Source organism: Engraulis encrasicolus, chromosome 13, assembly GCF_034702125.1.
Source record: "Engraulis encrasicolus isolate BLACKSEA-1 chromosome 13, IST_EnEncr_1.0, whole genome shotgun sequence".
In the NCBI taxonomy this organism is placed as follows: domain Eukaryota; kingdom Metazoa; phylum Chordata; class Actinopteri; order Clupeiformes; family Engraulidae; genus Engraulis; species Engraulis encrasicolus.
Genome location: NC_085869.1, coordinates 48,863,197 through 48,888,686, shown reverse-complemented (window position 1 = coordinate 48,888,686; position 25,490 = coordinate 48,863,197). Strand labels below are relative to the sequence as shown.

Sequence of the window (25,490 nt, the reverse complement as noted above, 5' to 3'; positions counted from 1 at the left end):
GGTCCATGTTTCCACTTCTGATTGCTATGTGACACAGGAAAGCATGTATGTGAATTACATGTGTGTAATGTAAATACAATACATGTACGTATTTGTGCTACATGTTTCAGAACATATCTGAAAAGGGCATCACTTATTTGCAACAGACAGTAATTCGGTTTGCATCCGATATTTGATATGCAAAGCATTCATGCATTTACATTTTCATTGTGTAATATGCCTTTCACATCATTCTTTTTGACATTGCTGAGCACTTAAAATTGCGTGCCACCAAGCCTGTAATGCCTTTCCACCCCCCTACCCCTCGAAAAAAAGTACAATTTTAAAGCACGAATCCACTGAAGTCACAGTCACTAAAGCCAGTCATGCATATCCTCTTCACCAAACAAGACAAAAAGAGCAAACCATGAAAAAGAAACAAAATTCAGACTGAAATAAACGAACAGACAATCAAAAACAAACCAAAAAAAAAGCCTTGGACACGCTGCTGCGGCCCAAATCAGTCATCTAAATGCATGATTGGTCAGGAGCTCTGGCCATTTACGTCATCCCCCTTTGGGGACTTCTTGCCAATATTGATTTTTGGGTCACTGTTGCTATCTGAAAGAGGGGAGAACAAAAGCCTGTACAGCAGCAGCATGTCCATCCGCGCATAGTATTCACTCGGAGGGCTCGTTTCCTCGTTGCCTAATATTTTGGCCAGAAACCCGAGGGGCCTGATGAAGAAGAAAGCGAGCCAGGCAGCCACCCCATCTGTCCCTGGACCGCTTGCACAGACGCCCAACGAATCTGTTGAGCTCCGCTCTGCTCTACTCTGCTCCGCACTCCTCTGAGCCTGGATTAAGGCAGGCAGGCAGCCTGCAGCACCCTGCATTACCCAAACACACTGTGCTAATCAACAATCACTCTGTCTCAGCTATTAATTGTGCGCAATAGCTGCGCCCATCGAATGGACATGTTTGTGTGTGTTAGTCTGTGTATGTTATGGTGGTTGTGTGTGTGTTGGGGGGAGGGGGGGGGTGCAGGTGTGAGTGTGTGTTTCACATGTGTCTCTTTGAGTGTGTGTGTGTGTGTGTGTGTGTGCGCGTGCGTGTGTGTTTCTGCCTGTGTGTGTGCACACGTGTTGGTCTCTGTAAACATCCTCTTTGAGTCCTCTGAGAGAGATGGCCTTCACCATTTCCGTGTCAGAGGAGAGAGGAGGAGAGAGAAGAGAAGATGAGATTCTCATTTGCAGGCGCCGACCGCATTCCCTTAAGCCTAAAGGTCTCGCTGTGCTCGAGCTTCCTCACATCAGCTGATGCCACTGATAATGGGCCATGTCATCAGGTCTCACACCACAGACACTAGCCCCAGCCCCCCGGAGACCAGCTGTGACGCCACACTAAATGAAATATATTGATGCTAAAAAGCAATATCAATGGGAAATCTCTGCTAATTACCAGACTTGCACCAGTAGGAAGTCTCAGTATTGTTACACATATTGATGCTGCTGCTGCATCTGCTGTTACTGTAACGCTAGTGCAGGTTACCATTCTATGACCAATATGCTTTTACTTGAGCATTTTGCCGTTATAATTGGTTAAATCATATAATTTTCGCATATATAATTATAGCCTCAGCATTGCTAATGTTAGACAAAGGGTCTAATCATTCATACATCATTTTAAAGTTAAAGTCACCATAACATGGGCTTCCTGTGAAGAGCCTAATGTTGTCCTGGAATCCTTTTCATTTGTGCCTGGTTAACAAACTAAAGTCAGTGTACTCACTCAGACAAGGTTCACTGACACAAATTACTGTCTAAAATAATACAAAGCTTTTGGCTGCAATATATGCATATTTACCCATTGACAAGCCATTATCAACCACCCGAGGTCTTCCCTTTTTCTAATGCAAAATCAATTACTCCCACTGCTACTGTCCATCTACTGTCCAAGAAAAAAGAGACCTTAACAAAAGCAACAACAATAGTTGTACCATCACACTCCACAATAGCCTTGGGTGCATTTCAGAACGTGGGTTTAGTCATTTACATGTTAACATCAAGGGGGTGGTAAATTTGCTAATAGAAGGTGTTTTTTTTTTCTTACAAGCCGTAAGACATAAGATCCTTTTATTAGTAGGTTTACTAGACCCTTGGGGCTCACTTAGCTGGGTTAGACAGTAAACCACCTATTAAATACAAATTTGACTACTCCCCTTGTAACGTCAACAAAAACAGCAACAAAAAAGATTGGGGACCCATTTTTGAGTCCAGTCTTGGTCATTTCCCAACCCCAGCCCATCACTCTCTCCCACACAGTAGTATATGAATGAAGGTTAAAAAAAAAAAAAACCTAAAACAACAACAACAACAACAAAAGCGGTCACAGTAACAACAACCCACACCACAGTAGCAGGTTCTGCCCACTGTTATACCAAATATTTTCTAGGTTCTTTCCACCATCTCTGGTGGTTATGCTAGGTTGTGAGGCACTAAACGCCCTGCTTGGAATACCCACAGCCGCGTTCTGTTCCAGTGAAATGAATGCCACAGTGATGAACTGAAAATCCCAAGCACAGCACAGCAATGTGAAGCAGGAGGAGGCCAGAACAACCACATGGCTTACCTCTATTGACCTTGGCATGGGGAACTCGAAGGGAGTAGCAAACCTAATAAAATGGTCTTATGTATCAGGCAATAAGTCCATCTGCTGTTCACCACTTCCTTGAAGTTAACAAGATGTCCAGGCACTGTAAGTGGCTAAACATCTTTTCTGAAATGAATGCACTTAAGGCTGAAGGGGGGTGCTGTGACACACTGCGCTAAGACACCTGTACCATACATATGCATGGGCACCCAGGTTTGATTCTGGCCTGGGTCATATCCCAACCCGACTCTGTTTCACTCGCCCAGTCTTTTCCTTTTTTTAAATGTGTGTTTTGAGCTTTCATGCCATGTTAAGACAAGACAGCGAAAGAGTGCGAGAGGAAATGAGCGTGAGAGAGAGGGGGGAAGGATCAGCAAAGGTCCTTGGGTCGGAATCGAACCCAGGTCGCCGGCACAATGGTACGGCGTCCTAGCTCATCGAGCCACCGTGCCCCCTCCCGCTCATTTCCTGTCTCCTTTTTGATGCTCCTGTCTCGCCAAAATGCTCAAAATGAAAAACATTTTTTTCAAAGGCTGCACAGCAATGCAAAGCAGGTGAAGCCACCACAGCAAGGAGACAGAGATAGCTTAGCTTACTTACCCAGCAGGCTGACACCGGCGCGGGGCACCTCCGGCGAGCACCCCCCACCTGTCTTGCTCTTGAAGGACGTGAAGAGGTGCTGGCACAGGTCCTCGGGAATGTCGTTCTCCAGATACGTGGCCATGAAGAGCTGGAATCCCTCATAGTCGATGGGCTGTGGGAGAGCAGAAACGGCAGATCCCAGGCCAAAAACACACAAGCACGTGAGCAAACAGCGAAAGGAACTAAACCACAAAAGTAGTTTGAATACTTCTGCACACATACACAGTAACAATTCAGTGTTAAATTCAACACTTACAGAGTACCACGAGATCAAATACACTCTAGGAGATGATGTTAAATCCACTCTCCAAGTGTTGAATTAACAATGCTTTTCTTACTGTGTAATAAAATCTACAAAAACCCATTCCTTCCCTTCACACACCCCCCACACACAACCCCACAGCCCTGAGCTCCCTTGTTTGGAAATGTTAGCATGGAGCTAAATGCCCTGTGGCCATACAGGGAAAAGAAACCATAGATATGAAGTGAGCAGGGGAGCTTCATAAAGCAGACTTCAGAATGAATGCAGCTTGTAATTATAACCAAATTCTTAATAATATATTAATGATGGTATTTGTGAAGTTTACATCTGTGACATTATCCGCTGTGGATAAAGGAAAATGTGGGCCGTTCTGAAGCATTGTGACCCAGTGATGGCCAACACCTTTACACACATTGGTGAATGAATGGGGAATTGTGTCACTAACAATCGGACTTGGAGTGAGTGCAGCATATTAGCAAATTGATTTCTCTACAGGGGTTCGGTGAACTGAGGACAGGCTGTGGTCCACTTTGATAAACACACAAAGACAGACAGACACACATAAAAAGACAGAGAATGTGGTGGCCATTCACTGGTATGCTTTGGTTTGGAGGATGACAAGGTACCAGCCGCTTTCATACAAAGACAAAACAAAAATAGGGCAACAACAACCACAAGTCAACACAAACTAAGACAGACAATTACACACTGGTCCCGGACAGTACATTGGCATGAACGCTGTAGTGCTGAATAAAAAGAGCACTGGTCAGCTGACCACAATCCAATGGCTTTGAACTGAGGTAGTACAGCATGATATCATCAACATAGTGTTTCATCTTTGGACTGTGAAAGTGGAGCTGACAGGTTAGATCTTTGTCGGAACCCACCCCACGTCCGTTCCTCCCACTGCACACGCACTACAGCGACACACGACCTCAGACACACGCGCGCACACGCGCTCCCATGCATACAATACACACACACACACACACACACAAAACGTTGACAGCGGGGCGACAAAAGACACACATCCACGCAGACAGCTGAGCTGAAACACAGAAAAGCACAGCACAGAAACTTTTGACCTCTCAGTCTTTCTTTTTGGACTGAGCGAGCGCGATCCCCTTGTGGCAAGGGGGGGAGTCAGTGCGGAGTGGATCTCTCTGGGAGGGAGGGGGGAGGCAGGAGAAGAGGGAGTAATGACGAGTAAAGCTGTGGGTTATGAGGAGGGAGTTTGTTATGCTATGTTTGGGCATGCAGTCCAGCCTGTAGACACAAAGAACCACAGAGCATGCAAACCCAGTGGGCTCCCGGGGCTTACTTGGTTGAGAACGTCCTGCTTCTGTTTTGCCGTTTAAAATAAAGAATAATATAAAATAAAATAACAGAAAACAATGAAAGCAGAGGGATACAGGAAAAGATGTTACAGCGTTAAGTTGTGTTAGGTTGTGTTACTCTAATGTTGGAGTGTTGTTGGCTGAGTGCTTGCTATATTCTATCAGGGGTCAATCTGGTGCAGCACTGTAAGGCGATGACACTGAATAGCACTGTAAACACAACTTTTTTGTATTTTTCCATTCACACAAAAGTGGACACCAAATGGATGCATGTGAGATTTCAGGCGTGATTGTACGTATGTCTTTTCCTGAATGATACTGTGGATTTTTGTGGGTTCCAAAATTAGTTGTCAAAACTCCTCCAGTGTGTTTCTCTCTCTCTCTCTCACTCTCTCTCCATTGTGGCTTGACGCTGACCAGCAGTTGTGGAAGGGGGAATTGATCTCATTTCCATGATTTGTTTTTCCTTGCCATTTTTGGGCATTACTTGTTTGAAACTGCTCGGCTGCTGACAGAAGAGATTGACAGAGAGAGAGAGGGGGGCAGAGAGAGAGAGAGAGAGAGAGAGAGAGAGAGAGAGAGAGAGAGAGAGAGGGAGAGAGAGAGAAAGAGACAGACAGAGTCACAGACACAGAGACGGCAAGAGAGAGCAACAAAATGAAATGTCAAAAAGTTAGACAGGTTCAGACTGAGGCAAGGTGTCTGATTACGTCCCGGTGTGTTGCTGGGCTGTTTCCAAAGGCGGATTAAAATACTACAGATGCGTGTGTGGACTGAGTTCTGATGTCCTTGTGCATTGCCTGAAGAAGAATACCACCTCTGGGCTGCTCTGTACCTTACTCTGTTTGTACTCTGCTGGTGGTTTTTAGAAAAAATGTGGTTGTGTGAACGAATAGACAGATGACGCACTTGGATTTGAAAGAAAAGCATGTACATCTGTGTGTGTGTGTGTGCGTGGGTGCGTGCGTGCGTGCGTGCGTGCATGTGTGTGTTTGTGTACGACGTGTATGAGTCACTGTGAACTGTGTAAGGGGTTGCTGCTTTGAGGAAGTGGTTATAGGAACTCCCTTTTCAACAGAGAGTGAATAAAGCCTACCGTACTTCCATGCACTTAATTGACACAGCTGAAACAAACATTGTCTGACTAAAACCACGAAGCAAATCGCCCAAACAAAAGGCTTGTTTTTTTCCTCCTGACAATGTTAGCAACATTGGCCAAAGTTAGAGGGGAAAGAACACTCTGGCTCTGTCCCATCACTACCACTCTCACTTGTCTTTGGCCCTAACGCCCACTTTTGTGGGTGAATGTGAAAGTGCAGTGTGTGTCCCAACCCTTTTGAGAGGACATTGTTGAAATCCCGTTGTAATGGCCTTGGCCATGGATCAAACAGTTAAGGCACTGTAGTGTTACGCCGGGGACTCGGGTTCGATTCTAGTCTGGGGTCATTTCCCGATCTTCCCCCATCTCTCTTTCCCACTCACTTCCTGTCACCATCACTACGAACAGAGTGGAAGATGAAACAAATTGAGGTGTGAGTGGGAAGAAATGGGACGTAGCTAATTGTAAATCATCCTTGAGCTGAACTGAATGCGCACCTCTCCTCTTACACTGTAACACACTGCAGCCAGTTAAACGTTTAAAAAAGTAAGTTGGTTGCAGTGTTGCCAAAAGAGAATCAGCTATAGCAACGCAGTCTCACCCCAAGTAGTCAATATCTGAGTACCTTGGACCAGACTGCAATTTTTGACGTCTTGGGTATTCCTTCCACGTCACATTTTGACTATGTGGCCTAACCCTAAACCTATTCCTAAACCTAACCTCAATTACGTTATGCTGCCACAAGGGGGCGCCTTTGAGGACATAGTCAAAATGTGACGTGGAAGGAATACCCAAGACGTCAAAAATTGCAGTCTGGTCAGAGGTACTCAGATATTGACTACTTGGGGTGAGACTGTGTAGGCTATAGAGAAGTCGCTATTGGCTCGCTGAAAAGTCGCTAGAGGTCGCTAGATGACGTCATGACGTGACGTATGATGTCACAGCGTCACGTACGGTGAGGTGATCTACAGCAAACGTGCCCACATGCCTTCGTCCACAGTAGAAATGAGAGGTGTTAGCTACTTTTTGGAGATCAGAGCTTATCTGCAGCCCTGCTTAACCATGGGAAACGCTTCTGACGGCGGCGCAGAGTCATAATTATGTGGAAAAACTATGAATTTGTCACTGAAAATGCATGTTTTAAAAAGTCGCCAGATGCACCAAAAAGTTGCTAAAGGTGCTATACGAGGTTTTTTGTCGCCAGTTTGTAAGTTAACTTGACTTGAGAAAGCCTTGAGTTGAGTAAAGCCTTGAGTTGAGTTATCTTACAGACTTAAGGCAGCAGGGCAACATACCTTTTTACGTTTAACTAGCTTGCAATGTTTCACAGTGTGTACCCCCGAACTCCCAGCAGTGTTCACATCATGGTGGGCACCCCCTGCACTCGCTATTTACAACCCGATCCCGTCTCATCCATCTGGGAGAAATACAGGCCCTGTCACAGTGCAGACTGTGGGGGGAAAGAAAGAAAGAGGTGGCACAGTGTGATGCCACACTAGCCTCTTCTCTGCTCTTGGCCTGGTCCCAGTCTACAGTGCAATGGGGTATTACAGAGGGGCACAGTGTGGGGTTGTGCGGTGTGGTGTGGCGTGGAGCAGAGCGGAGCGGAACAGACTGGAGTGGGGCACAGGGCCGCTGACAGCTTTTGCGGGGCCCAGGACAGTCATCCCCCATCCAATACATACGGTACAATTTATTGGAAAACCAAATGTTTGGCCCCCTCTATCCCTGGGCCTGGGTACAAATGACCCCTTTGTCACCCCTCCTGTCCACTGCCCTGGTGGCGCGCGCTTAGATTGATGACTTTTCTGGGTCATTTGTCCCCATCAGGACACGGCTCAGCTCAGGCCCGGCTGCATGGGGAATCTCTTGGCCCAGACACCGGCGCTGGCATTGGCCCTCACGCACCCAGTACATTTTGCAGAGTTCATTCAGCACTCAGAGAGTACTCTGGGACCAAATACACTCCGACAGGTGTTACTGCTAAAGTGTTCTTTTTTTTACTTCGCAGCCACAAATCCCTGACACCTCTGGTGCTGTCCACCTGGCCTGCTCCAAATCGATCCACCGAGTCTCTTTTACAAGACGCTGGTGACCGAGGGCCACTTTGTTATCCAGAGAGGAAGAAAGTGCCACAGAATTGCGGACTGGTGAAGCAGAATACACACAGCGCGCGCACACACACACACACGCACGCGCACACACACTCACTCACTCACTCACTCACTCACTCACTCACTCACTCACTCACTCACTCACTCACTCACACACTCACACCCGGCTGCAAAAAGCTACACACAATATATCACTGCAGAATAGTGTTACATCTGGTAGGTGTTGAAAGTTGAGTACAAAGTGAGTTTGTTGGGACATCATCAGCAGTTTGTTGGGACATCATCAGCATGTGTGAGAGTAAACTGGCAACGAGGACACCAGAGCAAAAATGGCAAAAAGTGATGAAATAACAAAAAGAAATAACATTTTGGTGAATATACTGTAAGAGTAGCATATAATGTACGGTAACACATGCTTGAACAACCTCATAGATCGCTAAGAAGAAGTCATTGCTGTTACAGGGGTAGCCTCTTTGTGCAGATGGGCCCGTCGGTGGGCCTGCTCACTCTTTGCTCAACTACACTATGACAACATTGCTTTGACATGACTGACAATCTTAAGCAACTTAAGTAAGACTTGGTGACTGCAGTTTCCGTAACAATAAGGTTAGAACTGTGGCTCCGTGCAGAGGGGATAATAAAGTAGCTGGCAGATTACACACCTGCTCTGGGTTGTACTTGGAGAGGACGCCGTTGCCATGGAACTCCTCCAGGACATCCTTCAACTTCTTCGTGGAGTCTGTGGTGAGGAAAAACAGAACAGACAGAGAGAGAGAGAGAGAGAGAGAGAGAGAGAGAGAGAGAGAGAGAGAGATGAAAACATCAGAGAGGATTTTAAGGAATTACCTGCACTGACGAGTTAGAGACGCTACAACACCAATGATGCTAATATGATGTTAAGCAGGATTGTGGCCAGAACTGGTACTGCAAATACATTTTAGACATGCTTTTTGAACATTAGAATAACATTAGCACATGCCTATGACCTCGCACATCTATGTTACTTTGTCATGTTGCGTACTTGATCGAATGCACACTTAAATCATCAACTAACTCAAAAAACAGTGTGCAATTCTCGGCTATGATTCAAGCTGGGTTCGATTCTGGCCTGAGGTAGGCCTAATTTACCGACCCTCCTCTATCTCTCATTCAACCCCCCCCCCCCCCCCCAAAAAAAAAAAACACATTGGATGCAAACACCCCATCTATCTCATAAATAAAATATACATGTAAGCTACCCAATAAATAACCACATTTGAGGCCTAATATCGGCAAAGGCAAGTGTTCAATTACAGACAGAGATTGCATTGTAACTCTCTAGCTCTTCCCTCTGTTTAGCATGGTACAATTAGAGGAGGGCTGGGCCACAGCAGGACTAAATGAATTGTGCTAATAAAGAAAGCTAGGCAATTAAACCACAGACAGCAGAGCAGAAAAAATATTACCCTGCCATATACGTACGCAGCGTCTTGGGCAAAAATCACTTTGACCCTCCCTCCCTCCCTCCCTCTCTTACATTTTCTCTCTCTTTCTCTCTCTCTCTCTCTCTCTCTCTCTCTCTCTCCCTCTCTCTCTCTCTCTCTCTCTCTCTCTCTCTCTCTCTCTCTCTCTCTCTCTCTCACCCCCCATTCACTCACACACACATACACGCACATACACACACATTCCCTCTCTCTCATAAACACAGTCTCTCCCTACCCCTCTTCCGCTCTCATTCTCTTCCCCTTTCATCCTCTCTCTCTCTTTCCCTACCCATGTTGTTTGTCTCTTTCTTTCCCTTTGTCTTTCCATCCTTGCACATTATGAGGCAAATAGTGAGTCATCAGTGCTATCATATCACTGCCACAGAGTGCTGCTGATGCCCTGCAGCAACTGAGTTTGCTCTCTGCTCATAACATGAAATGATCCCTCGTACGCTCACTTTACCACTGAAGAGGACATTATTATCATCACGCTAACTCACAAAAACAAATGCTATGGTTTTTTTTACAAACTCGAATACAAAAGGTAACCTTTTCATTTGTGTTTTTTTTTAATTATTTGAATCAATACTCATGGTTCATAACATGATACGATTCCTCATACGCTCACTTACTATTGAAGAGCACATTATTATCGTCACACTGACTCACGAAAACAAACACTATGGTTTTTTTTAATCAAACATTTTGACAATTAATATTATATCGATAACACACAAGGTAGCCTTTCAATGTGTGTTTTTTTCTTTGAGTCCGTATTCATGGTTCATAACATGATAGGATTCCTCACATACTCACTTTACAACTGAAGAGGACACGCAGTAATTATCATCACAATGACTCACACCAGCAATGGTAACCAAGCTCTGCGCTATGTTTTTAACAAACATTTTGACAATTAAAATCACAGCAATAACACGCCGGGTAACCTCTTAATGTGTTTTTGTTTCGTTTTAATTTGGAGGCAACTGGGAAAGAAAACGAAACCAGGGGAAAAAAACGTGACCATACGTGTTTGCCACTGTAACATGGACAAGCATACAGCAATTATACAGTAATGAAATAATAACAATCATAGTGTGAATTGTACTCTTGAACTCAAAGAACAGAGCAGACCAATGGTGTCGGAAAAGTAAACAAATGCAGAAACGATGTTCAGCACTTCTATCACGTTCTCTGCAGCTCTGTGCGTGTGTGAGTAGCGAGAGAGAAAGAAAGAGTGTGTGTGTGCTGGGTGTCGCACACAAATCAGTCTGTGGGTAATAATGGCTTGTTGAGAACAGATGACAAAAGAGTGCCATCATTAGCACCACAGAGACAAAATAAACAAGCACTTCAGTGCCTACTTTCTGGCCCACTAAGCCTAACACAGAGAGAGAACTATACACACTGAGGGAGACACAAACACACACATGCATGCACGCACACAGACGCAGACACACACGGATGCAGACACACACAAACGCGCGCGCACACACACACACACACACACACACACACACACACACACACACACACACACACACACACACACACACACACACACACACACACACACACACACACACACACACACACACACACAGAGAGATACACACACAGGTTGAATCTCCTGATGTAACGATGGATGTCCTACGTGGTAGACACTCTGAGGCTAAGCTATGTGTGAATCTGCCTAGACTTCTCTCAGACAGACCCTCAGTGGAGTGAACACGTCACCACATAAGAGACCTGTTCCTGAGGTGCCCAGAGTTCAGCATGAATATTGCATCACAGCAGGTTTGAATTTTTCAGCAGGAAACCAGTTTAAATCACCCCGGTGAGGATTTGCCTCTGCTTAAATCACCCCACCAGGCATTCCTCTTTGGTCCAAGTTCCCACCTTGCCTTCACATTCTTGCTTATCTGCTGCTGCTGGGCAGTTTTACAATGTAGGCACGTTGCTCAATAGGTAAAAACATTTTTACTACTGTATTTTGCTGTACAATAGCACACCCAAAGGCAATTGCAACATTGCTTTTAGAAATGTAAACATAGCCCTTGTACTGTAGTAAGTCAGCTTCATTGTCTTCATGGGATTCTGGACTTAAAAATAGTCACCAGGAATTACTGTAATAGTCGCCACCAATTACTGTAATTCCCTGTTGCTTTAATATATATATATTATACTGTATATTCAAAGTCAAAGAAAAATGTTCACCCGGAAACCAAAAAACTCAAGTTATGAGAAATGATCTGATCTGAGCACAGGGAGAGTTTTTTCCCCCCTTAACCCAAAATAAATGAGGAAGGGGGTGAAAAAGTGCACCACACACAGGGAGTGATTTAAGGGACACCATCGGAGGATAGTAGCATCTGACGCCTGGCAAAGGAGCAGATTTAGAGAGAGCACATTTAGTTCCTGCGATGGATGAGTTACGCTACGTGGCCCCGGCAACGGGTCTGGGAGTTCTGACGAGGAGTGAGCTGGTGTAAATCAGTGTGAGGACATCGCCACCGCATCACATCAACCCTCCTCCTCCTCCTACTCAGCGCTGGGCTGGGACCAAACAAAATGGCCCAGGCATTTTATGTTGTGCACCAGCCCTTCACACAGCCAGCCTCGAAGGAAAACAATAAACCGACAAAAAGCCATGTATGCTGTGTATGCCGTGTATGCCATCTTGCCAGTACCGCCCTGCTCCTCCGTCTCCCAGGGGAAAAAAACAACACAATCTTGTCTCTTTTTTTGAATTTGTGTTGTTAATCTTCAAAGCCCAATTTCAACCGCATTAGAAAAAGGTGCATCATAAATTTCACATTGGTAGCCCCTTAATTTGCCCGGTTCCACCAGTGGATTGCTGTAATAGCCGCTGAAAAGCCTTTACTAGTCTTACACCACTATGACAGTAAGCAGGGCCTTCGGTAATGCATCACGACACCACTCTGGTAACAGCCAATTTGTTACAGGGGCTGTGTCTTACTAAAGTAATTCAACTCAATAAGCATTGGTTCTTCCTCTCTCAGTTTTGTGTTAGCTTTGCAAAATTTACGGTGTGTAGGCCTACATAAGCGACTTATGATAAATCAACACAATACAAAGCCGCTCCATAAAGAGACAGCCTTGACAATAAACTTTTCCGTTATCATTATACAATAAAACCAATTTCAAATGTGTGTAACGGTCAGCGGTCCACTGAGATCTATAAAAAAAAAACATCTTGAGGGAGACAACCAACATTAAATGTTAGCTGTCTCAAAGAGCTTTCAGACAAAAAACCCCAAAACAAAACAGAGATGACCATTATTTAAAAGGCCACTTTCCCACAAAAATCTGTCAACTCATCCAACCACTTCAGCTACTGTGTATCCTACTGTACCTAAGAACGTCACCTCAATCAATGTTTAATGCCTGTGATTTCTAGACAAATTTAAACCAGTCATGAGTCCTTCTCTACATTATACAACAAGCAGCCATTGATGACCTTAGCCATATGTACTGAACTGTAAGACATACACAAGCACATACAGCACAGTACAAACTATAACAGTTAGAGAGCTTTCAAATTAGTGCATGTGTAACCAGAGAGGGCCCATTGTTGACGTCAGCGGTCTTTGCATTAAATAAGGAAATTGCCGTTTTCAGATTTTAATTTGCCTCTTGAGCACGATGGTAATGGCCGGGGGTGCACGATGCTGGGATTGCCCATTTGCAGACTAGGTAATCACATTGGCACAAATGCATTTCCTGTAAGGGAAAGAGTTAGATGCCTCGCGGCGGAATGAATGGATGTGATACTCACACTCACTGTACTGTTGCAGCTGAGCGAACTCTCCCGGGCTCAAACACACCCAGCTGCAGTCCCCCATCTCACACTGCGTGTGTGTGTGTGTGTGTGTGTGTGTGTGTGTGTGTGTGTGTGTGTGTGTGTGTGTGTGTGTGTGTGTGTGTGTGTGTGTGTGTGTGTGTGTGTGTGTGTGTGTGTGTGTGTGTGTGTGTGTGTGTGTGTGCGCGTGTGTGTGTGTGCGCGTGTTTGGGCGGACGTGGGTGGATGGGTGTAGCTATATGTTCGCGTCAATGTATGTCCTTGAGTTCTATGAGTGTGCCGTCATATGGTGCAGTCATGTGATACTGTATATGCTGTGCACTTTCAGTGAGAGGGAGTGTGTTTATTGTCAGTGTGTGTGTGTGTGTGTGTGTGTGTGTGTGTGTGTGTGTGTGTGTGTGTGTGTGTGTGTGTGTGTGTGTGTGTGTGTGTGTGTGTGTGTGTGTGTGTGTGTGTGTGTGTCAGTGTGTGAGTGAGAGAGAGCAGTGCAGGTGATGGTCAGTGGTTATCCCTCGTTCAGGTGAGCTGCTGCTGCTGCTGCTGAGGGCCCTCTGAGCCACGCGGGCCACATCTCGACTCCCTGCCCACTGAACTGGGGGAGGGCACGGCTCATCTGAAGAGGAGGAGGAGCAGGAGGAGGAGGAGGAGGAGCAGGATGGATGGATGGATGAATGGATGGATGGATGGATGGATCCCCTGCCTGCCGGCCTCAATACAGATCGGAGGAGAGGTAGAGCACGCGTGCCAAGGTCATCCTACGGCCAGCAGGATGAAAAGGGATGGGAAGAGGAAGATGACGGTGAGGAGGAGGAAGAGGGGGAGGAAGATGACGATGAGGAAGGTAGATGGCGATGTCCGAAGAGAGGTGTGAGTGCCAAGGTTAGTCTCTGGCCAGCACTAGGAGGGGGGAGGAAGGTGACGATGAGGAAGATGGTGACGAGGAGGAAGAGCGACAGGCTGGGTGGTGGTGTCGAGGGATGACAGCGGAGGTACAATGTGCCAAGGACACTCTCCGGGAGGAGAGTGGAGTAAGGAGGAGGGGAGGGAGAGGAGGAGGTGCAGGCCTAGTGGCAGGTCGAGGGATCACAGGAGAAGGTGATGATGAGGAAGAGGAAGAGGAAGAGGAAGAGGAGGTTCCGGGTTCCGGGTGGCAGGTGGAGGCTGGAGGATGACGTGCTGCTGGCTCACAGCCGCGTCTGCCAGAGGCATGCAGGGAGAGCTGTCTGATGCACCTGGGAGCTCACAGCTGAGCCTGATAATCTCTCCGTTAACCTACAGAGAGAGAGAGAGAGAGAGAGAGAGAGAGAGAGAGAGGGAGAGAGAGGGAGGGAGAGAGGGGGGCAGAGAGCGACAGAGAGAGCAGGGGGTGATACAAACAGAGGTAGAGAGGGATAGAGAAAAAGAGAGATAAAGAGAGAGGCGGATAGGCAGAGGGGGCAGAGAGAAGATATGACATGAGGTTTGTGAGACCCAAAATTCCATGTAAGAGCAACAACAGGTATTTTACAGTATTACAGACACAGACAGATACTCACACGTTAAAAAAGTGTAAACACAGCACAATGTGTAAGAATGAAGACAGGAAAGAAACAAACAGGAAGAAAAACAATGGTCTGCTCTCTCTCTCTCTCTCTCTCTCTCTCTCTCTCTCTCTCTCTCTCTCTCTCTCTCTCTCTCTCTCTCTCTCTCTCTCTCTCTCTCTCTCTCTCTCTCTCTCTCTCCTCTCCTGTGACTACTGTAGTCTGCAAGCAATCGAGTGTACGTAAGAAAGGTGGCACACAGCCCATGTGGTGGTTTGCTTTTGTCATACCACAGAGCCCAACCCTAACCAGCGAAATAAGCAGCAACTCCCACCAGCCAGTTCTGCTGAAGAGTTCAAAGGGCCAGGCACACTCTGAGTGAGTCACATGGCCTCCCCTCCGTCTCTGTCTGTGCACAACACAAATCAATGAAATGAAATGCTCCCTCTCTCTCCTGCCCTACCTCTCTCCCTCCATCTCTCTCTCTCTCTCTCTCTCTCTCTCTCTCTCTCTCTCTCTCTCTCTCTCTCTCTCTCTCTCTCTCTCTCTCTCTCTCTCTCTCTCTCTCTCTCTCATTCTGTGTCTGAGTCTGCCCCTCCTCTCATCATTCCCCTTCTCCCTCTCTCCCTCTCTCTCTCTCTCTCTCTCTCTCTCTCTCTCTCTCTCTCTCTCTCTCTCTCTCTCTCTCTCTCTCTCTCTCTCTCTCTCTCTCTCTCTCTCTCTCTTTCTCTCTCTCATTCTGCCTTCCTTCACTCACACTCACCCTTTGACTATTTTTCTCTCCTTCTTTCTTAATCTGTCTGCTTTTCTCTCTTGCTCTCCACACTATCTTTTTGTGTCTGTTGCCACTCCCCTCTCTCTCACACACACACTTCCTCTCTTATCATTTTCTCTCATTCTGGACCCCCCCCCCCCCTGTTTCTTAGGATCTGGCACACAATTATACAACAGCTACCATCAACTACACAGCTATAAAAACACAAGAATGGACAAAGGATTACCTGAGCACCAATATTCAGTCAGTCAGTTACATAATATTATTCAGTGAAACGGCATTCTGTTTGTTGCGTGCTTGTGGGCTGAATAGATCATGTCACTGATTCTTGAAAGTTTGGCAAAAACATGTCCCTGCAGTAAAATATTAATTCTGTTGAAAATCAACTAAATTTTCACAAACAAAATGAACCCAGGTAATGGCCAAGGGGTCTGTCACACGAATACATTTTTGTTTGAAATATTTAAGTGTAATTTTATTACTTTTCATGGCTATAAACCTGTCCACACCCTGTAAAAACGCCTGTCCCAAGGACTGGCATCATCATTTCAATTGACTTAAAATACAAAAATCACTAACAGAATTGAACAATATCACCATGATGTGGAAGACCATATTAAAGTGGTTCTACAGATGTGCACATAGTGGATGTAAAACAATATTTACTATTATTTACTGATTGCTCAAAATGTGTCCAGCATATTGGTCACCACCGTCAGATTTTTTCTAAAAGACAATAAAATCAGGTATGCACAAGGTAATTTTCATTACTGAGGACCCCTTTTCAAACCTTTAGCTCTACTGCCTACTTCACCATCACTGAAGCTCCTGTAAGTTTATTATTTTGTCCTCAATTTGTTAATTTGTTTGGACACTGGTACTGTCCCAACCATAAACTGTCAACACCGTCGGGGGTTTTAATAGTATTGTATTACATTAATGTTAATAAATATATTTTTTTTCAGAAAAGGTATGAAGCACCCAAGAAACAGAGCGAAAATGAAATGGCTAATGTGAACAAACAATGCATAATATTTAAAAGAGTGCTTTTTTGTCTCACACCGTCAGATGTCACCACCGTCAGATTTTGTTCTGCTCATCATGTTGTTCCATATTATACTAAATTGTGCTGGTTAATGAAACATTACTAGGCATGTTAGTAATAATTGTGATCCAAAATGATACTCTAGCCACCACTGAGGTGGATTTGGAGGTTTTTTTGTCAGAAAACCTGACGGTGGTGACATCTGATGGAGTTCACCAAAAAACACATGTTTTACGTGTTTTTGACATGTTTTAAGAATATGCATACAATAAGTATCTACAGTTATGTTGAATTGTTAAAGTAATTCACTTTAATACAGTAAACATGTGTTTTTACTTCTAATTCTGTCTGCCGCTGTTGACAAAACAAGAAAGAGCCCATTTTATGAAAAATGTTAAACATGGGGAGCTTGGCCAATGCATTCACTGCACAGCCAAGACCTACATCTATGATAATACACCTCTATATTTTGGATTTGAACAACTTAAAAGCTGTTTTTACCACATTTTCAACAACCAGTGGCTTACTTCCTAGGTAATCTAACTAATGAAGTAAAAACACATGCTCATACTGTGCACACACAAAAATAAAGTTTTTATGCAAGATGCCATTGACTTGAGAGGGCTATTTATTTTGCTAAATGCAGGTACTAATTAGGCCACTTTCACCACTCTCAGATTACTGTCACCACTGTCAGTTCTTAAGTCACCACCGTAAGAAGGAGTTTTGGACATTTTAAAGGAATGTGCTTACAACATTTTCCTTAGGAGTTGTTGAAATATCAAAGTAATAGCCAATTTAAGCCTACACGAATATTTGTGAAATTACAAAAAAATGTTTGTTGCATTTAGGCGTTAAGTAAGCATCGTATGACGGTACATATTTTAAAATTAGAACACATGAAACAGTATTAAAATAGAACAAAAGTGAATTTTCAACATTTAAAGGCATATGTGTGAACCAAAAAATACACATAATCACTTAAAAACTCCAGATACATATGCAACCAAATCAATACAATTTTAATAACTTTTAATTGTGTCTGACGGTGTTGACAAAAAACAAGGTATGATCGGAGAAAAGGCTGATTTCTGAAAAAAATACATAATGGGGAGATTGGCCTTGTGCATTTCTGAAAAGCCAAGACCTTAGTCTACGAGGATATACCATATAATTTTGTAATTCACTTTGTTTTTTTCTGTCAACATTACAACCTGTTTTAGCCACTTTCTCAAGAATCAGTGATATACAGTTGTGCTCATATGTTTACATACCCCAGCAGAATAAACGCTTTCTTCGCGATTTCTCACAAAATATGAAGGATTACACAAAACCTTTTTTTTCACTCATTGCTAGTGAGTAGCTTAAGATATTTATTAGCAATATTCTGTGTTTACTCTTTCAAAAGCATGATCACAACCCAAACTACCCAAATGACCCTGTTCAAAAGTTTACATACCCTAGTTTCTAATGCTGAATATGGCCCTGTTTAACATCAGGGACCGCTCTAAATTGTTTGTGGTAGTTGTGGATAAGGCTCTTAATGTTCTCAGATGACAAAACAGCACATTCTTCCTGGCAGAATGGTTGTTTCCTATAATATTTTTGGGTGTCTTGCTGGAACCTCACATTTGAGGTTTCCCCTGAATGGCTCAATGATGTTGAGATCAGGAGAGTGAGACGGTCGCTCAAAAACTTCATTTTATTCTTTCTGAAGCTAGTGACGGGTTGATTTGGCTTTCTGTGTTGAAATATTGTCATGTTGGCATGTCCAAACATGGACCATGTGCAGTTTCAAGGCTGATGTGTGTCAAGTTTCCTCCAGTATTTTTCACAGGGCAATGTATTCATCATTCTGCGAGTATGGATCAAAAGTATAACATTTGTAACTCAAATGTCCCCATGACCATGTTTCACAGAAGGGTATGGTGTAACTTTCATCATAGGCTCCATTGACTGTTCTCCAAATGGTACTGTTAATAGTGGCCTAAAAAAGTTCCATATTGATCTCATTTTTCCAAATGACTTTGTCACAGGCATTTTGATGCTTCTCACTGTGCTATTTGGTGTATCATATGCAAAATAACATGTTTGCATTTTTGTGGTAATGGCTTTCTCCTGGCAACCCCCAACAGCCCATCTTTCCTCAAGTGCCTCTTTCCTGTACAGTTTAAAACATTTTTTTCATGTTGTCCTATATTTCACCTGAAGTTATTTTTTGGTTGTCCTATGCCTCCTGAACAATTTCCCTTGCAATTATCATTGCAATGCAATGATTCCCTTGCCCATTGGCTTGATTCCAACCAAACTCCTCATATTGCATTTCTGAATTGAAATTCCAACGGTGCCAACATGACAATATTTCGACACAGAAAGCCAAATCAACCCGTCATTAGCTTCAGAAAGAATAAAATGAAGGTTTTTGAGCGACCGTCTCACTCTCCTGATCTCAACATCATTGAGCCACTCAGGGGAAACCTCAAATGTGAGGTTCCAGCAAGACACCCAAAGATATTATAGGAAACAACCATTCTGCCAGGAAGAATGTGCTGTTTTGTCATCTAAGAACATTAAGAGCCTTATCCACAACTACCACAAACAATTTAGAGCGGTCCCTGATGTTAAACAGGGCCATATTCAGCATCAGAAACTAGGGTATGTAAACTTTTGAACAGGGTCATTTGGGTAGTTTGGGTTGTGATCATGCTTTTGAAAGAGTAAACACAGAATATTGCTAATAAATATCTTAAGCCAGTCACTAGCTATGAGTGAAAAAAAAGGTTTTGTGTAATCCTTCATATTTTGTGAGAAATCGCAGAGAAAGCGTTTATTCTGCTGGGGTATGTAAACATATGAGCACAACTGTACACCGTGTATGGTGGGTGGTGTTGGCTGGTATTGAACAGCAGGTGAAAAACAGATTTATATCAATGAGAGGTGGCACCTGAGAGAGGCAACGATCACACAACAGGAAGTGTCTTCAGACAACATCTGATCTGCGTACCTGAAAGACTGTAACTGAAAGCTACTGTGTGTGTGTGTGTGTGTGTGTGTGTGTGTGTGTGTGTGTGTGTGTGTGTGTGTGTGTGTGTGTGTGTGTGTGTGTGTGTGTGTGTGTGTGTGTGTGTGTGTGTGTGTGTGTGTGTGTGTGTGTGTGCGTGCGTGTGTGTGTGTGCGACACGTGTATGTGTGTGTGCGACACGTGTATGTGCGTGTGTGTGTTTGCTTTTGTGTTTGTGTGTCCGTGCATGTATGTGGGTGTCCGTGTGCGCGTGTGTGTGTGTGTATGTGTATGTGTGTGTGTGTGTGTGTACTGTACTGTACTGTACAGTTTTCTGTGTGTATGTGCATGTGTTTGTATGCATGTGTGTGTGAGTGTGTACACAACCACCATGCAAGTCATGTGTGCGTGAGATCACAGGATAAGAGTATATTTTCAGGTACCATAATGAGACACTTGTGGCCGTAATGCCTGTAACATCTGAGTCAGTTAAGGGACAACAACACATCAGGCCACGACCAGCATAACAGAGACAGTCAGTCATGAACCATGAGCCATTGACCTTTGGGGAGTTTACAGTATCTCCATACGTAATAACGTCATAAAAAAGCCTTTTTATCGTGGGTGGGACAGATCATATGAAAATATGTCAAAGCATGATTGTGAATCACGCTAACCGTCCATCATGTGTGCTAGCGATGAGTGATTCAGTAATTGGTGAAATGTGGTGTTGTTTGCTTGTTTGAGTGACCGAAGTTCCATGCACGGAGAGAAGAGAAAGCAGGGAGGCAGGGAAGGGAGGTCCCCGGAGAGAACTGTCTGAACCACTCGGGGGGAATGAAATGAGGCTTGCAAGACCATTATTATCAAGCATCAGCTATGCATACACCCCACATCTCAATGGATATCAAAGGGGACTGCCCCTGTTCGAGAAATGGTTGCTAAAGCAAAGAAATGGTAGTCTGACTATGGAGATGGTAGACTGTTCAGTAAAGTGTGCAATGTAGGACTACAAGACTGCAAGGCTACATTAGAAGTTTTGAGTAAACATGGTGAAATGTAGTAGACTCTGTATATGCTTACGAGGGGCACTGACAGCTTTGGCAGGGCCCAGGACGAAGTCATCTGAAAGGGCCCCCCTAAAATGTAATGAGAACCCATCTGGGCCCCCTCTCTCCCTGGGCCCTGGGACAACTGTCCCCTTTGTCCCCCCCACCCCCCGTCAGCACCCCTGATGCTTACTGATATCTGCCATTATCAGACCTCCACACTACAGGGACCTACATGTCTAGAAGAGAACGGTGGCCGCAAGAGACTTAGCCACAATGGACCATATCGAGACTGAAAACACTAATGGCTCTAGGCCAGATGGAGATTGACGAAATACAGGAGCAAACACACAACCACAGCCTACATGTAGGAAGCAAAAGCCAAAGCAATTAACCCAAATGGGAAACTCCAACTCCCATTGTCATTGTGACACAGCACTCCACAGCACACAAGTGCACACAACCAAATTGCATTTGTGCCTCTCCCGTGCAAGGGGGCAGCCCCCAATGTTGCCCAAAAGGGAGCAGTGTGCCAGGACGGTACCATGCTTAGGGTACCTCAGTCATGGAGGAGGATGGAGGAGAGCACTGATTAATTACCGGTACTCCCCCGACCAAACTGGCGGTTCGGGAGTTGCACCGATAAGCTTTGGGCTACAAGTCTGACGCACTAACTGCTTACCCATGACCTCCTGTACATCCCAAGTATGACCACAATGCCATTTGTGGGCAGTCAGCCTTTTGGATGCGGCAGGCAGAAAAAATACAGTCTATAGGGTAGAATGCCCTAAAGTTGGACGATGCCTAATGTGGGACACCTTAAAGGGCAACTCCTGCAAATTTCAATGTGCTGTTGTATTGCTCACACTACCCTTGACTTGTCAGTACCTGGGGACGCCACATTTTTTGGCTCAGCCCTTTTCGAGATATGAGCTATTCTAATGGGGGCAACTTTTCTTTACATTTCAAAAAAACAATTTTATTTATTCCCAAAAACATCCAAAAGGTTATGCAACATCAGCAGACAGCTATCAAACAGCGATACCTTTTGGGAAAATATTTGGAGTAGGCCTATGCTCATTTCTTTTTTAAATGTAAACAAAAGTTATATATAGGCTACACATAAGGCGGAAAGCCAACACCACCATGACTACAAATACTACCACTATTACTGCTAATACTGACGTATTAATACAGGAAATTATGTCAACACTTTGTCACCCCTCTGCATAAGACTGACATGACATTGTCATAGCACCACACCACAGCATTAATGCATGTCAGTGACTGCTGTCAATAACTGCCCTGTGGTAAATTATGTCATTCTTTTTACTGTCAACATGACATTGTTTGGGTTGTCGTAATGACAACTTGACATTTATCTAGTCAATACAAGCTGCCCATGCCTGTCATGACAACCTGATATTTTTCATGTACCGTATGTACAGTATGTGGATGAAGTGAATAACCATTAAGTTATTTTCACAGCAGGCGACAGGCACAGTTTTATTTAGCACCACTATTCTCTACATTACATTTCATCTGATAGACTATTCTCTACCTGTAATCTTTTTCCTGTGCAGGCCTGTCTATAAGTACGTGTCTTCACTTCATCTTCCTGGGATCTCCTTCTGCTCATTACCACCGACTGACGCTTTGCTATTTTCTCTTCAGTAGGCTACTGTAGCTATATATATATATTTATTGCTCTATTAAATCCAACACATGGGCACAGCCAACTTTAACATTTGGAATGGAATTCCCTCAGGTGGTAGAGTCCAGCGAATCTACTGCGATACAGAAGGGGTTATGTGGCTGATGAATGGGGGATGATTACATGACCAAACATTTTAGGTGGTTTGGTTAAAAAGGTCCTGACAGGTCACAAGCCCACCCCTCCCCCAATCACACACCCACCCCATCCAATTAAACTGTCAAGGCAAAAAAGGTTTCTTTTATTATATGTCTATATGTGGGAGGGAAGCTATGTATTTGTACATTCTATGAATACAAAATGCTCATGTTGCATTGCTGTTGTCAGAGAAGATACATCATTTTCCACCTGTTCACTGTATATACCACTATTAGAAGCCACAGACTTGTTCTGGTAGCTCTGCCATTGATGAAGACTGAAGACATGTCTGGCAGTATCCTGGGATGTATTTCATTGACTAATGGAAATTAGCAGTCCATTGGCACAAATCATCCAATATATGTATCGATAAAGCTACAACAGAGACAGTTGATGCTCTATATATTATATAGGCCTACGATCTTCAATTGAAGCACAGGCAAGAGTAACACTTAATGCACAAACACCTAGACTACCCAATGACGCATTCCCTTTTGAGTTGCATCATAGGCTATAGCTAGCCTTGAATGGCAGCAATCACTGAAGTGATATAAATTCACTTCTTGATTGACTGTGATTGACTGAGAGGCATACAAACTGAATCCATGAATAAATCATATTGTAGCCTATAGTTTATATGTATATGTATGGATGGAGGGATGGAAGAAAGGATAGATGGATGGATGGGTGAATCAATCAATAAAAAAATGAGTGAATGGTGTGCTCAACCTCACCCATGCAATTTCAGCAAAATAATGCATGTCACCGCCATCAAGGAGATGAAATGGTAAGCTGACACCTGTGCAATGACAAATAGTGACGTAACCGCATGTGGCGTAACTGCTTGACAAAATCAACCAAGAACCGTTTACAGTGACAAACCAAACCAACGATGAAAACGGACAATATCACAAGGTTCTTTAATTTTAGATAGCCATTTAGGCCCTAAGGCTTTTCTGTGGCCTCTGCAGAGTACAACCAACTCATCACTTTTCAATAATAAAACCATGGTGTGGAATGTAACTAAGCTCAAGCATAATAAGATACCAGATTTGCATATACCGTACCAAGGTATACCAGAAATATTGTATCTTCTCCTGTCCTGCTAATTTCTGCTTGTTCTCAATAGAATCACTTATGGATGTAAGTAGCTACATTGACATTCTGGAGTGATAATTTTTACAATTTCGCACTCCTTAAATTAGAGTATAAGAGTACGCCAAACAACATGACAATGACCCACACACAAAAAATGTTTTTCCCCATTTTCGCATTTCTGCATTAGATCATTTTTCAGTGTAGAGGTACTTAAAAGTAACACTATGCTTACATTCTACAAGTCTTCTGTTGTCCAGTCTTGCACTTTAAATGTCTGTATGAGCACTGTCTATGTCCATACTGTCTTAAGTCCATGTATAAGTACTGTCTATGTCTATACTGTCTATGTCCTTACCTTAATTAGTCTATGTCTGTATGGGAAAGCAAGAAATGTAATTTCAAATTCTTTGTATGACCAGTGCATGTAAAGAAATTGACAATAAAACCTACTTGACTTGACTTGACTTGACTTGACATTCAGCCTCTCGATGAGAGCAGCGGATGTTATCAGTAGCCTACAACCCTATGGATTTTTTCACCCTGCACTAGACCTGTGACACCGCAGACAGATGGACCGAGACACTGGCCCTGCCGAGGTGTCATAAACGCAAGCCGCCACACCCCAGCACGTGAGAACATCCCACTGGGCCAGAATAAAACAAAACACACGCGCAGACACATGGACACACACATAAAGACACGCACTCAGCCGTGCCATGGACACACAGGAGCTGTGTGTGCACACTGGAGCACGCGCACACACACACACACACACTCGAGTGTGCATGGGCAAAGATACAGTGTCTTTACACTCATACACGCACACACACACACACATACTGTGCATATACAGTACATGCACTCATAGGAACTTTCTCACTCTTGTAAGGTGAAAGGTGGCATGTAGTCTTAGAATAAAAGACTCTGCTCTGTCACTGTAAAATACAATGTGTGGCTTTTTAGCTTCTTAGAGATGAAACGCTCCACATTTGCAGACAACGTTTACTTCATTCTCCATTCTGCCTGATGGGTGAGGACAGCACGGTATGTACGTAACAGGAGGTCATCAGTTGTAAAGGTCATTTATTGGTGAGACTTTGTTTATGTGTCTGTGTTTCCATGCATGTACAGTATGTGTGTATTTGTGTGCATGTGTGTACAAGAGAGAGAGAGAGAGAGAGAGAGAGAGAGAGAGAGAGAGAGAGAGAGAGAGAGGGAGAGAAAAAACGAGTGCGCGTGATTCATGCTCATCAGCAGACCGGGGGCCTCCCCTTTGTGCAGTGAGGGATTCTGTTTGCTCTCGCAGTTGCCTGGCAACTTGACGTCATAAGTGAGTGTAGCGAGGAAACAGGCTGTAAAAGCGGGGTGGTGTGTTTTTGTTCCTGGTGAGCATGGTCCTCTCTCTGTATATGTCAGATGTTAACATAAAACACGACTAGGGACAAAATGATAATGGAAGACCTGAATAGAATATACAGCAACCGGACTGTATAAAGGCCAGCATGAATGTGCCATAAACACTTGATATCTTTGGCATGCCCATGCCATCTTGAACACACGGCTTTGTCATGATGAGAGTATTTATAACATGTTCCTAGGGAGGTTCTCTTTGTGTGTTTGCCAAATGTTGACATAAAACACTGCTCACGATAAAATTACAATGGAAGACCTGGGGCCTCATGTACGAAGCTCACTTACGGACAAAAAAGCTACTTAAGTTGTTTTCCACGGCCACGGTCAGATGTACTAAAACAGACTAGCCGTGGAAAACTGCGGATCT

General features: G+C 44.1%; 1 protein-coding gene across 2 annotated transcripts in view; it reads right to left on the bottom strand.

The window, feature by feature from the left end:
* Positions 1 to 25,490, bottom strand: part of LOC134461321 (diacylglycerol kinase beta) — a 167,480-nt gene that overhangs the window by 117,863 nt on the left and 24,127 nt on the right. Inside the window, exons 1-4 of one of the 2 annotated variants that reach the window (XM_063214153.1) lie at positions 22,322 to 22,395; positions 13,347 to 14,642; positions 8,747 to 8,823; positions 3,231 to 3,384 (exon numbers count right to left, since the gene is read on the bottom strand). In XM_063214153.1, the coding sequence (XP_063070223.1) occupies positions 3,231 to 3,384; positions 8,747 to 8,823; positions 13,347 to 13,413 (298 nt within the window). In that variant the 5' untranslated portion in view covers positions 13,414 to 14,642; positions 22,322 to 22,395. Of the gene's footprint in view, positions 1 to 3,230; positions 3,385 to 8,746; positions 8,824 to 13,346; positions 14,643 to 22,321; positions 22,396 to 25,490 lie in introns of those variants that run through there. The other variant, XM_063214152.1, reaches the window with a different exon arrangement.